This window comes from Glandiceps talaboti, chromosome 8 (genome assembly GCF_964340395.1).
Source record: "Glandiceps talaboti chromosome 8, keGlaTala1.1, whole genome shotgun sequence".
Classification (NCBI taxonomy): domain Eukaryota; kingdom Metazoa; phylum Hemichordata; class Enteropneusta; family Spengelidae; genus Glandiceps; species Glandiceps talaboti.
In genome coordinates this window covers 17,129,238-17,145,054 of record NC_135556.1, presented here as the reverse complement: position 1 = coordinate 17,145,054, position 15,817 = coordinate 17,129,238, and the positions used below count along the sequence as shown (strand labels likewise).

General features: G+C 35.1%; 1 protein-coding gene across 1 annotated transcript; it reads right to left on the bottom strand.

The window, feature by feature from the left end:
• Positions 1-2,103: 2,103 nt before the first annotated feature.
• Positions 2,104-14,681, bottom strand: LOC144439276 (glutamyl-tRNA(Gln) amidotransferase subunit B, mitochondrial-like). The gene is made up of 12 exons (XM_078128552.1): positions 14,557-14,681; positions 12,398-12,563; positions 10,700-10,813; positions 9,897-10,095; positions 8,948-9,070; positions 8,169-8,282; positions 7,299-7,383; positions 6,696-6,930; positions 5,514-5,650; positions 4,835-4,958; positions 4,216-4,305; positions 2,104-3,049 (listed from the first exon to the last, which is right to left on the bottom strand). The coding sequence occupies exons 1-12, from the start codon at positions 14,679-14,681 to the stop codon at positions 2,918-2,920; spliced, it is 1,644 nt and encodes a 547-aa protein (XP_077984678.1). The 3' UTR covers positions 2,104-2,917.
• Positions 14,682-15,817: the final 1,136 nt, after the last annotated feature.

The window sequence follows — 15,817 nt, the reverse complement described above, 5'->3', positions numbered from 1 at the left end:
GTTAGAGTGTATAAGCAACTGATACAACTGGAGAAAAAACCCTGATGTGTTTGTTTAAATGTATCAGTAAATTATACAACTGGAGAAAAAACATCGGTGTGTTTGTTTAAATGTATCAGTAAATTATACAACTTAAGAAAAAACACCGGTATTTGTTTGAATATATGATACATTCAGTAAATTATACAGCTGGTGAAAAAACATTGATGCCTTTGCTTAATGAAGTGAGCTAAGAAAAGACTTCATACAAGAAAAAATAGGTAAAAAAACCAAGAAAACTTGTACAAAAACAATGAATGCCTCTGATGTCAGTTGACAAGATGCTTTTATCAGTTTGTTTATATCTGTGGAAGTTAGTCATGTTGTAAAATAAGTCACAATCAAATGTTATAACATGAAGCATAAGTAAACAGAGTTTGGATCCTGAATCCCATGATGTTTATACTTTGATAAGTTACTGATACTACAGTGACGACTTTGTATGTCTTGTGTTTTTTGCATGAAGCTTGTCTCTTTTCTGAATGCAACAGGTACGCAAATGCACCGCTGTTATTTTGTTGTAGTGAATTTCTTGACCTGGATTATTACAGCAATTACAAACTACCTTGTGAATGGCACATGTATGCTGAGCTATGTGCTACAGAACACATTTTGGATTTAGGCTGTGAATAGGTCATCAAATTATCAATGTCACAAATGGCCAAAAGGTGTTACACAGAAACTATGTGTAGGATATTTTGACAACTCGGTAATCTTAACGTTTTGTTGTATAGTTTCAATCAGTCTTAAGATCCCATTGACAAGGTGGTGTGTAAATAAATTTTCAGACGTACACTTTGATATTGGAAGAATGAACATGGATAAACTGCAACGTGAGTTTTTGTTAGTTTGAGATCTTTGAAGCAGAAGAAACAGGCTTTCCGTCATAGGATAAAGAAGGCTTCTAACTTCACTTGATAGTCATGATAATAAAAATCTTTGTTTGTCCAAATAAATTCAGAGATTTGTTGAATGGTTGCCACAAGATAATGCCATAGTGCCCTAGTTTTGAAGAAGCAGGAGGAAACTGGGGTACCCGGGGAAAATCTGCAATTTGGCAGGGTCAAACTGAGCATCACCCTTCTTACATACAGACCTGGTTAAATTTTAATCAAACCCAGCCGATAGTTGGTGGGTTTGAACCCAGGCTGCAGAGGTAAGAAGGGTACAAGCTAACCACTCGGACACAGACAACCAACTTTGTATCAAATTCAGACAGATTTTTTATAATTAATATTTGTACTTGAACTTGGTGCAACTCAATCCTGATGTTGGCAGCAATATCAACTCACAGAAAGGACCATTGGTACCAAGGTATTACAGCAATAAGCTAGGTTTAGAATAATATTTGGGAGCAGAATCACCTTTCATGAAGTCATCAAAATACAACGGAAATCACAAACCCTGAAACAAAACGTCGCCTGGTTCGACAAAAATCTCACTAACATTGCCAGTTTTTGTCTGGCCAGGCAAAATATCTCTTTGATGTTGTAAATGTTCTCGTCTGGCTCGACAAAAATCTAATTAATATTTCCACATGTTATCGTCTGGCACAACAAGAACTGAACTACAATTGATACATTTTAGTCAATTGACTGTCTCAAAAATATCAAAGAACGTGCCAGACCTTAGGTTTACCAGGCAGGGACATATGAATTTGGCGTTGATCTCCTAAGATAATGCACAGACAACTAAGAGATTCTTGTCTGTGGATAATGGTAGCTCACGCAAAGAAAGTGTAACAATATCGGTAAAGATGTTTGTCACACCAGACAATTGATGAAACACTGTTGGTAAGATTTTTGTCTAGCCAGACGATAAAATGTAGCTTGTTATGAGCTTTTGTTGAGCCAGACGACATTTTGTTTCAGGGTTTATGATTTCTGTTGTATTGACTCGCAAATCTCTGAGATGTAAGTCTATATCAAGATACCATTTTCAATATGTTTATTATTTTTTACATAACTACTATTTCACCAAACTCTCTCACCACATAACACATATCTAGCAAAAAAAAAAATCTATACAATATCATCTTGCTTTTGACAAAATTTATTTTCATATAATCAAAGGTGATTCTTTTTTTCCCCAAAGCATGTGTTGTCCTCCAGTCATTAAATTCTGTATATACAATATCCCAACAGTTATTATTGAATTATGACAAACGAGAACGTAAGATCCAAACCAAAAATTTCCAAATTGTAAATAAAATACTGTGCAAATAAGCAGGTTTTTATAAGGACATTTATTGGCACCATTTATTTATAGATGTCAGTGTGACATTGGTGAGTTTATGACAGTTCAATGCTATTTTGTTGTAAGTTGATGTGGAAATGATTGGAGTTACACATCCTTGGTCTTCAACAAAACTCAACTGAGCAATATGAATTTAAAACCCAAAAGTTGAAGACTGTGTTATCTTTGTCTTGAGTGCTAGTGTAACTCTGACCCAAATCTGAAATGTTTGACCCTCGTCAAGTATGTAGAGAAAACTATAACTCAAACTTCTCAAATTGCAAATAGAAATACTCTGTGCTCAAATCATTGAGTGTGATGAAACTCTAGAGGGCGACATCACTAAAATTTCTTGACTTGCAAATACAAATGTGCACTTTAATATCATGGATTGTGATGAAAATCTAGAGGGCGCTATAACTCTAACTGTAGATTGGCCAAACTAAGCATCAAATGAGCACTCCACGTTGACATATCAGTATACTGATATTATTGACTTCAATTTTCACTGATTTTGATCTTGTCAAACACACAAGTTGCTATTCTGTTAGAAGAATGCAATCAGATTCCAAAAGTCAGTGATTATCTTTCACAACATCTTGATGAGAGATGAGCAGGTGATATCTATCCACTAGTTCATGAATTATTTGCCATCTAATTTCATCTTCATGATTTTGTTCAGAATTATTGGATCAGCTCTTCCCTGTGTTTGTCGCTGTACCAATCCAATCAGTCTGTTCAAGACTTTCTTGGTACCTTGGTGATAAGCAGTCACCTGTTACAAAAGTAAAGAACATGGTGTCAAATATGTTGTTACCTTGGTGATACACAGTCACCTGTTACTGTCAGAGAGAAGAGATCATAGAACCTGAATTCTAACAACAAAAACTCATGTATGCCAGAGAAATATTAAGTTAAATTTTCACTCAAAATTTCAAATAAGTATTGAATTAAAATTGCAACAAATTTAAGTATCAATGCTTCTGTTGAGGGGAAGTACTTGGTAAAATCTACCTGCTTTCCCGGGATCTTTTACCAAGTTTTCAGCAAAGTTTTATAGGGTAAAAGACAACGGAAATCTGTGCAAGTTATACCAGATTCCTCCTATGTGACCAGGGTTGAAAAACCTTCAGCCAAAAAAAAGTGCAGTGTTTCACACTTAATAGGGGGTACTAAGGTATGGAAATTTGATGAGATTCCTCTCAGAATCAATGGTTCTCAGGTCTTAGCTGGAACATGTGACTATCTTGTTAAGGAACTAGACAATGGTACTTTTATACTTATGTTTGATATCTCATAGTACACTTAATCTGACAGTGTAACTTACACACATCAAAATACAAAACACTAAATAGCTGCAGTTGTACCACACGAAGTGGATTTCATCAAATTTGTTTAGAGGGGAACGCCACCCCAGGTAATAAAGCATTTTTGTAAATGTTGGGTACTGGTGAGTCATTTCATAACATTACATCACCTTAATACATTATGTGCCATTGCGGAGAGAGAAAAAAGGAGTTGAACCTTGTTCCTCTTTAATTGTTCAGTGTAGGTCCTTTCCATAGATGTACATTGCATCATGGGAGTCAGTAGATATGAATACTAATAGGCAAACATAACTATTCAAGATTGTTAAATGGAAGGATATGAGCACTTTGAAGTCATGAATATTCATGTTCTGCTAATGCATATTCATGTCTGCTGACTCCCATGATGCAATGCATGTCCATGGAAACGACTTCATTGAACAATCACTGAGATTAAAAGTTTCAATTTATTTTTCTCGTGAAACATGTGTAACGGAAGTTTTGTAAGTCATGAAATTTACTCTCTAAAACCCAAAGTTTAATAACAAAAATGTCTTTTTAGATTGATCGGACATATTTGGCTGCCTCATATTGATTGAATTGGTATTCCCATTTTTAATAACATTTTCCTCACCACATCTTTATTTTCTACCAGTATCTTGCTGCATAATTCTTCCAACACTTCTTCATCTCGGATCTGGGCCCAATTATTAGCCTCAATAATCTGTATGAAATGAAAAATATTACTAGACATAATTGTATTGTATTCAATTAATATAGATATTTCCATCAAACTACAGATATTGCATCTTTCATTATATTAAACAATTACTTAATTGAGAAAAATATGTTTTACAGAAAACTAAATGATCCTCTGAAATGTTTCATCTATCATAAAATTACTGATTAATAGTTTTTTCCACAATGTTAAGGATTTCTCATTTGATTTCAGAGTTTCACATGACCTGTGAAACCGAACATCTTTTTAAAAAGTTTACAAACACTATGTGGTCAGATAAGAAAAAAATACAACTTCACAATGGTTAAGATGGCAACACTGTTAATGTGTATCTGAACAAATATAATGGATAATCAAAGAAACTTTAAGGAACTTTTATTAAAACTATGGATTCATATTTCCTTTGACTTTAATCGTCATTTTTATGCAATTGTGACTTGAAAGAATCACCAACATGTAGACACACTCATTTTTGTCCTTTTCTTCAAAATGACCAACTGTACACAGCCCTTACCTCTAAAAGTGATTTGGAATCTTTATCAAACAAAAGTGACATCATTTTTTTACCAATACTTGCAGAAATCACACCTTTATCCATCAAATCTATTAATTCACCAAGTGACGTGGCTGAAATTGGACTGAAATGGAACACACACACACATAAATGACACCATCAAACTATTTCATATCATGGCACTGTCATATCATAAACTTGTTATGTATTCCACTAAAAATGTATCAGGTCTGTGGTAGACCTGTCCCTTCAGGTCTATAGCAGGCCTGTTTCATCAGGCCTGTAGAAAGCCTGTGGCAAGCCAGTCCCATCAGGCCTGTGGGAGGGCATGTCCCATCAGGGTTGTGGCAGCCCTATGGCAGGCCTGAACAGTTAAACCTGTGGCAGGCCTGTTTCAACATGCCTGTCATGTCAGGGCTGTGCAGACCTTTCTCATCAGGCCTGTGGCATACTAAGGCAGTCAGATTTGTGACAGGCCTGCCCCATCAGGCCGGCTATTAATACAACCGTTCTATGTAAATATTTGGTACAAATTTCAATGGTTGAAAATTAAATGAATATAACAAAACATTTAAAGTTACAGGAGCTTTCAATGAATTCTACTTTTACAAATATATATCGGTATACATATCTACTTAATGGTTGATAATATCACAATGCAAACATATCAAAAACATACCTTTCTTTGAGTGACATTGCACGTTGGTTTAATTCTCGGAGTAGATCTGTTACGATCCAGTTAGCAACTTTATTGGCATCTCTACTAGGGTTCTCTTTCATTATACATTCATAATACTCTACTAAGCCTGGTTCTTGCTGTCATATAAATACATGTAATACAAAATAAATATTTAGTAACATCTACAATTACAATGGTCTCTTTATCATATATCCATTATCACATCCGTATCACCTCCATTGTGATACAATGTGAGACAGCGCCCTCACATTCGTGCAATACTATTAATTTGCTGTATCACACCCTGACACACTTTACCCAAATAAGGTCAGTAACACAAATTGTTGAACCAATGTTTTCTCCAAAAATAAGCAATATATGTTTCCTAACGTATTTTAATGACCCATAGGGTATATGGTTAAACCTTTGTGGACCAGATATGGATTTCGCAGACCTTGGTAGTATCGCTTACAGGCCCTCTCAAGGCTGGGCCCTTTCATCGCACAACCACGATCCGACAAAACATATATTCAGTCCTTAAAGATTATCATCACTTGAACAGAAAAAGTGAAATACTCCAACAAAAATTACTGAGATCATATCAAGATTTCAACGAGTGAAATAAATGATTCACTGGCAAACTGAAAATGTGATGAATTATTCTTTGTCTATTGCATCAATTTATCAACAACATTCAATACCTACAGTACAACTTATAACAATATTGTATTTGAGATTGATGTTGCTATAAACCAGCAAATACTAGCTCTAACCACTCTATAAACTATTAGTATAATGTTGTGTTTACAAACTAGTCACTAACTAGACTATACTGGCCATTAACCAGGCTATACAAGCTGTTAACCACCAACTACTACCACTAACCAGTCTATAGAAACCACCAATGTAATGGTGTATTTGAGAAGTAGCCACTAACTAGGCTATACTGGCCACTAACCAAAAAAACTAGCACTAACCAGTTAACCAGTCTATACAAACCACCAGTACAAAGCTGTGCTTTAAAACTAGCCACCAACTAGGCTATTCTGGCTTTTAACCAAATTATACTAGCACTAACAATATGTGCTAGCACTAACCAACTATAACAACCATTAATATAATACTGTCGTTGAGAAGTAGCCACTAACTAGGTTATACTAGCACTAACCAAATTATACCAACCATTAATATAATACTTTGTTTGAGAGGAATCCCAAACTGCCTCATTAATCTCTGTCGTCTTTCTTCAGGTAGTTCTGGTAAATTCTTGAGTAGGCCATCAATGTTGACTGCATTATTAGTATTCTGTGTCATACCAATACTAATATTATCATATAACACCAATGGTGGTAGGTTGGGTTCGGGCATAAATCGATAATCTGCAAAGGCTTCCTTCACCCTCATAGGCACAGTTTTACTGTAAATATTGTAACATTACATACAATTAGACTGCATTGAATTACACAGATTAGACAAGATTAGATTACATTAGATTGGATTAGATTACATTACATTATATTATACATGTATTGGATTAGATTAGACTGGATTAGATGATTTGATCTGATTTGATTAGATTGGATTGGATTGGATTAGATGATTTGATTAGATTAGACTCAACCTAATTTCATTGGCTAACAGATAATAAGGTTTGATTTACAGAACCTGACACATGATTTGAAAATACCAGGTAAATATTTGAGTTGTGATTAGTAGATATACTGATAGATTAGTAGGTATACTGATATAGTGGAATGAGAATCCAAGAAATGAGATTTAACTTACCCTAGTTTAAAGTCAAATGACCGTGTTTCATTGTAAATCTGACCATTATTTTCTAAAACATGGATGTGCCTTTCAATCTCATGATCTGAGGCAAAAATAAAAAATAGTGAATTAGTACACAGATACACTTTGTTGTCCCACTATCTTCAGCCTATCATCAAATCACACCATGGATTTTGACAGTGTTTTGCAATAAACAAATTTGTGCAAATCTGCCAACAGGCATGGTTACAGAAGAGTCATGTTAACAACAGGAAATATCATACCACTCAACTCCCTGTAAGCAACCCCCCCCCCCCCTGCCCCCACCCACCCCTCAATGTAAGCCACATCAGCTTGTACAGTTAAATTAGCAGTAAAATATATAAATGTGATATCCAATTGGATTTCAGCAGAGAAAATTTCAAATTCAGGACAGATTTCTGTGCTTGCAATGGTGAAAGCATTGGCATAGTGTGAAAGGTAGGCTGGAGATAGGAGACTATGACAACAGTCTGGGCTACCATTAACTATATAATGAAGTGTTTTTAAAATCTCAAGTCTTTCTGTGCATGAAGCTGTAGTATAGAAGGCAAGAGTGTGTGTAGTCATAGTGGTTTATGTACATTACATTATTCTAGATATCAACATAGTTGATTTCACCAATGGTACAACCAGCCTATAGAATGGGTTTACAATTCAATATCAAATCAGCACTTAAGTACATGTAATACAGTATACCATTCGGAAAATGAACATTTCAAGTTTCAAATCTTTGTATTTCTATTAAAAAAATTGTTAATTCATTAGTATTTTTAGTTCTTGTTCATGATGTTGAGGCTTCGTATGTTATGCCAAAGAAATGCAACTTAAATAAGTCGTCCAACATACCTATTGCTATTTTAACAAAGCGAGCACTGTTGATGTTTTTCACTTCTGTACGAGTACCTGGTGGATCTCCTGGTCTGTTCACAGAAATATTGGCATCAACTCGAAGTGAGCCCTCTGGTGATACAAAACAGTAAAACATGAATGCAAAAATTGAAGAAGAACATTTAAAATCAGTTGAAAGACACATTGACTGCTTACAATACTAAAACGTGAGATTTTCAAATACTAAGTAATAAGAAAGTTCTATTTTGTATGCCAATATGCAATATTCTGTTTACAAGTGAAACAGAAACAAAAGATTTTACAGTTTGGCCACTAGGAGTGCTGTTCAGGAGCAGTCTTTGGACCAAACCAAAAGTGAGGGCCATGATAGTCGAGTACTGTAGCCTACTTTACATAAATTATTCCCCATTGTTTCATGGCAAATGTTAATGGCATTTTCAATGGCATATTCTACTAACTTTGTTTCAGATAACATGATTTTCAGGTACAAGTAATTACCCTCACATCATTTTATTGGCTACTTCCTGTACTGCCATGTAATTTTATCCATCACTTTTACCCAGCTGGTACGCCTTCTTGTGTCACTTCTCTCAGAAATGACTGTAAGGTGGGTAAGTATTGGAATGTGCCATATTTATCAAAATTTTGACAGACATACTGTCCTGTTATAGACACTTACATGTTATGCAGAACAAACAATGTCTATCAAGAAGCTGCCAAAACAGATGAATTCCTTCTTTGCTAAAATTCTAAAATGATTTTTTTGTGTCTCCTACCTTCCATTTTACCATCACAAGTACCAAGATACTGTAAGATGAGTTGTAACTCTCTAACCAAGGCTGAGGCTTCTGTACCATTGCACATATCAGGTAAGGTCACAACCTCCATTAACCCAACACCTAACAAACAAACAAACAATAAAACGAATAGTTTAGCTAAAATCTCATCTTCATATTTCCTTCACATTTGACTCGGACAATCAGTTTGTTATTGTTTTTTACTTTCCTATGTACAATAAATTTCTACATTTATTGGTAATATAAAGGAAAAATAATATACTGTATTCCCAGTTGAACAATGAATATTCATGACATGTTTTACACTGAAGGGAATAAGCACTTAGGAGTCGTGAATATTCATTGTTCAACCATGAATATATTACTTCTGCTGACTCCCATCATGCAATAGCCCACACTAAAGATACCCTATAAAGGCACAAGATTAATTGATGTTTCCCTGTAATCACAAGTAATTGTAGGTGATGTAAAATCAGACCCTTCAAACCCTTCCTCTAATTTCATTGGCCAAAATTGATAATTGTTTCAGACAGCAATAAATTTCAATCAGTGTGTAGTAGTATGTAGTGTTATGAATATGAAGCCAGTATCTAGTGAAGAAAAGGCTCTTTTTTTGACACTTTACTATATTTCAGTGTCATGCATTTTACTACCAATATATAGTGAACATTCTTCCATTTCTTGATTTGACAACATGTTAAAGAAATAATTGCATTTTGGGGTAGACAACAGATTCAATTAAAAGTAAGATCGATTTTGTCGGATGAGAACTAAAATGGTTCAAAAAACCCAATCCCCTAAGTATTAAAAAGAATGACATTTTCATCCTACATTGAAGTATTGATCTCACCCCTTAGGGACAACTGTTTCTACAATCTGCATTTCCAACATTGGTGATTTACCTGTTCATAACACAACAATGATTTACCTGCTCTATTAAGGTCAACAAGTGTTTCTTGATTATCCTCATCATGTAGACTTTTACCACTATCATGTTCTAATTGTACTTGTTGTAATCTCACTGTCTTTTTAACTGGTTCCTTTTTACTGCCAGGATCAAACAAGGAAAACTCTACTTTCCCATCAGTTGCCAAGGGAACCCTTTGTTGTGTAATCTGGTAACCACTCTTCAAATAAAAATATCCTAACAATTAATAATCATAATTTGAAAATATTATCTGGCAATGATTTTTTGTCACTCTGTATTTGTAAAAGGTCAAGAAACAGCCAGGCTGTTGTTTTTCCACAAAACACCATTTTCACAATCACACAAAATTTCACTTTCAAAAAATCAAACAGCAGCAGAAATGTGTACTTCTAGATAAACAAAGTAAATGAGCCTATAAAACAACCCTGTGAGTTCCTGAATATAATACACATTAATTCTTTGGACTGACTAACAATACAATTGACTTTTTGATATCAAAACACTGCTAAAATGAGGAGACTAGTGTATCTAGTACTGTACTTGACTTGACTACTGTAATTCGCCAGTTTGGTCCAAAAGCTCCTTTTGAACAGCACTCCTAGTGGTCAAAAAATATAATCTTTTGTTTTTTACAATAACAGGAATATGGCGTCCTTAAAGCTACTAAGAAATTTACCCAATGATGTAGTAGTAAGTCTCTGACTGAGTGTACAAGATACAAGATACAGGTATTACACTTCAGAAATCACACTGCATGTCACCAATAATGAAATAAACACTAAGATAACATCAAAATCACTTACAGGAAGGTCTGCATAGAAATAATGTTTTCTGTCAAAATATGACACTTTGTTTATTTTACACTGGAGTGCGAGAGCAGTTGATACTGCAGCCTCAACACAGTATTTATTCAATGCCTGCAGCAAATTAGAACAAAAATATAATTTTACTGTATTGTAAAATTTGAACTACCCTAATAATCTTTCTTGAAACAGTACTGCATCAGCAATGAATTTCGGTACTGCATCAGCAATGAATTTCAGCACTGCATCAGCAATGAATTTCAGCACTGCATACAGCAATGAATTTCAGCACTGCATAGAGCACTGAATTTCAGCACTGCATACAGCAATGAATTTCAGCACTGTACACAGCAATGAATCTCAGCACTGCACACAGCAATGAATTTCAGCACTGCATACAGCAATGAATGTCAGCACTGCACACAGCAATGAATTTCAGCACTGTGCACAGTAACGAATTTCAGCACTGCGCACAGCAATGAATTTCAGCACTGCGCACAGCAATGAATTTCAGCACTGCACACAGCAATGAATCTCAGCACTGCATACAACAATGAATTTCAGCACTGCACACAGCAATGAATTTCAGCACTGTGCACAGCAATGAATTTCAGCACTGTGCACAACAATGAATTTCAGCACTGCACACAGCAATGAATTTCAGCACTGTGCACAGTGCTGAATTTCAGCACTGTGCACAGCAATGAATTTCAGTACTGCACACAGCAATGAATGTCAGCACTGTACACAGCAATGAATTTCAGCACTGTGCACAGCAAAGAATTTCAGCACTGCACACAGCAATGAATTTCAGCACTGTGCACAGCAATGAATTTCAGCACTGCACACAGCAATGAATTTCAGCACTGTGCACAGCAATGAATTTCAGCACTGCACACAGCAATGAATGTCAGCACTGTGCACAGCAATGAATGTCAGCACTGTGCACAGCAATGAATTTCAGCACTGCACACAGCAATGAATGTCAGCACTGTGCACAGCAATGAATTTCAGCACTGTGCACAGCAATGAATTTCAGCACTGTGCACAGCAATGAATTTCAGCACTGTGCACAGCAATGAATTTCAGCACTGCACACAGCAATGAATTTCAGCACTGTGCACAGCAATGAATTTCAGTACTGCATCAGCAATGAATCTCAGCACTGTGCACAGCAATGAATTTCAGTACTGCATCAGCAATGAATTTCAGCACTGTGCACAGCAATGAATTTCAGCATTGCACACAGCAATGAATTTCAGCACTGCATCAGCAATGAATTTCAGCACTGCACACAGCAATGAATTTCAGCACTGCACACAGCAATGAATTTCAGCACTGCACACAGCAATGAATTTCAGCACTGTGCACAGCAATGAATTTCAGCATTGTACACAGCAATGAATTTCAGCACTGCACACAGCAATGAATTTCAGCACTGCACACAGCAATGAATTTCAGCACTGTGCACAGCAGTGAATTTCAGCACTGCACACAGCAATGAATTTCAGCATTGCACACAGCAATGAATTTCAGCATTGTACACAGCAATGAATTTCAGCACTGCACACAGCAATGAAAAAGATAGTAATGAGTAAATTGCATTTATTTATTTGTAAACAAAATATCTAAAAATTGTGATTTTTAGAGGCTAAATATATTTTTGAATTTTTACTTTGTACAATTTGCCGTACTCACCGGTAGAGTTCCAGGTAATGATGCATCAAAGAATGAGACCAGGGAATTCGGCGGAGCAGAAAAACGCACTTCTGATCCTGAGAACATTTTAGACTTTGATGATATTTGTGCATGTATCTCCAATCCAACCACGGTCTCCCATCCTCTTAAATTGTGTAAAGTGCTTCTGAAAAAGAAAATATTAGAGAAAATATCATACAACAGACATGTTCTACACAAAACAGTACTTAACAGGTTTTCCCTCTAGACCCTGGGGTAAACATATCGTGCACGAAATGCCATGTCAATATTAAGAGTAGAACCTGGTAGTACCAGACTGTATGTACGCACTAGAGAATTGAATAGAGTCCCATAGCAACATAAAGGCAGCTGTCAGTTACTTTCTCTTCTATCACAATCATCAGATTTAATGGTAGGGGCAAACACAGGATCCATTTCAAAAATGAATTTTTTAGATAAACTAATATTTAGCCACTTGCAAAGATGTATTGGAAGAGTTTACCTTTAAGAGAAGTAGTCTATGTTACGGATCACTTAGCAAATGGCATAAGACCCAAATTGCAAAGGCTTTAATCCAGTATTCAATAGATGTACATGTATGAAACAAAAGTCTTGACCCCAACACTCGTCTTGCAATAGTACTAATACTGAGTCCTGCTAGTTCAAGATTTCAAGATTTCCCTGACTTTTAACACGTCTTCTGCTACATTTTGTTTAAATTCAAAGGAAATTGTACCATCATCTGGTGTGATGAAATGCTAGGTAGTCACAGCATGATTCCTTTATAAACAGAAGCAAAATCATGTAACATTCACAAGACACTCCCACTCTATTACTGCGGCTTAAACGAATACATTGCGAACCAAGAATTGAAACAAAATTTTTTCTTTTGCTATCTGCAGCTATCGTGTAGAGTAGAAACACATCATTTACCTTATTGAGGATTGGTTATTGTGGACATCAGTGTGTTTGACTTTGAGTTAAGCTTAGAACTTTTTCACTTTTAAAAATAACTTTCTGAAAATGGTTCAGTCTTTCTAATTAGCCATATCAATCAATCAATCAATCAATCAATCAATCAATAAATCAATCAGTGAATTTATTATATGAGTGCCAGTACAGTTAGAATGCTCTGGAGAATAGATATGACTTTCAGTTCTTTTTGAAAGCTTTAGCTGTTGATTTTTGTCGTATTTCCAATGGCAGTGCATTCCATAGATGGGGTGCAGCATATGGATCTAATTACTGATACTGTGTACACCAACTTGATGTCCATGTGCAAACAAATACGGACAAACAGTCTGGACTATTTCATATTGTTTACCAACATAATGTAAATTACTGTTATTCTGATAGGGTTTAACCAACTCTACATCAGTGAGTCTACATGCTTTACAGCAGGGATTGAAATGAAATTAGCAGTAGTCCACAACACACAGACTTATACTAAATATCTTATCTATATACCAACTTTATAACAAATTGGTACTCTGCGAGACAGATAAAATTTTAACTAAAACAAATCACTTGCCTAAATTGACCTACCAAGATCAGAAGTGAAAGTTGTGCCCTGATTACAGTACTAAAACAGGTGGATGTTGGAATTTGTCTCTGATTGTCAGTTGGTGGTACTTCCATAGTCAGATCTAGTACACTGTGATGTCATTAATATTTTAATTTATGATTTTCAAAATCTCACAAATTGAACTCACTTAATATTTACCACTCTTTAAGTGAACACATTGTTGATGAATTTCAATATTTCATTGTTTTAATATGTGTTTGTGTGTAGTTAGTTTTGGTTTTAATATTTCATTTTTAATAGGTGCATCACTTTTCACATTTTTTGTAAACTGCTGAGGGCGCTGTTTTCAAAACACGAAACTACCTCGTTCGGCATGTCTGGCCTGAGCAGACAGCAAGAGTCGTTGCAAAATTCACTTTCTAAAACACGACAGTTGTATTATGGCAATTTTAATCTATACATATCGATCTTTATTACTCCCTCTTTTACCAGAGAAACCCTGTCACCTACCACCGCTGTGCACTGTACTGTCGAGTTCGACGATAACATGGGGCGTCTGTTTACTCATTTTTACTGAGCTGTGGCCAGTTTTCCGTGTAATGCCGAAAAATATGTATGTAATTTTGAAACTTACCTCGCCTGCTTTGTATTGTCCTTGTTTTTTCGATGCAACCGACAGGAATGACAGAAATACCGAGACGGTACGAGTAAAACAGTGGGACGAATCGGGGAGCACAACTTTCCAATGGACGCAGCCATATTTGTTTACAAGGAATGCTGGGAGAAAACCTCTGGCCAACTTTGTTTGGTGACCACTGACGAATCAAATCATTCATTCATTCATTCATTCATTCATTCATTCATTCATTCATTCATTCATTCATTCATTCATTCATTCATTCATTCATTTAATTTATTTATTCATTCATTCATTCATTCGTACATTCATGAAAAATTGCTAAATGGGCTATAAAGCTTCATTCATTTCCATTGGTAATTTAGTAGCTTCAAGTTTGTGTAATCACAATCAATCGCTGTTTGTCCCCTACTCTGCCTACAGTAATAGTTTGCGTTTATACATTCTGTATAGTTAAATAAGAGAGACCTGGAACGGACAGAATACTGTGAAAACGAAATAATTTCTATCTGGTAATAGAGGGCGTTATAAACATAACTTTTCAATGACGCGCTACTTGGCGTGGGGCTAAAGGTATTATAATCACTCCCATCAACATGATCATCAACAGACTGTACAGTTTAGTGTGAAGATTGAAACAAAAACGTTGTTCTAAGACAGGTGTAAAATTGTAACGTATAATTCACTGACATTTTCATGAATTTTATATATTTGTACATTTGTAAATAATAATATACTAGTAATAAATAATAAATGATTTATTTCGAGTACCAGCTCATACACCAAAAATACTAAAATGATAATTCGATAAGCTTAATCAAAATGTAAATAAATAAATAAATAAATAAATAATAAATAAATGAATAAATGAATAAATATATAAATAAATAAATAAATAAATAAATAAATACATACATACATACATACATACATACACACACACACACACACACACACACACACATACATACATACATACATACATACATACATACATACATACATACATACATACATACATACATACATACATACATACATACATACATACATACATACATACATACACAAATAAATAAATAAATAAATAAATAAATAAATACACAAACTTTATTTCAACCAACCAAACGGACTAGGCCTGATGCATAAGATATGTGACTCTTATACACAGGCAATTGCTGGATGGACTCAATTTCGAGTTACTGAATGGATTTCTTGAAATTGTTGTTCAACGTAAACTCAAGTTCTCAGCCTGAAA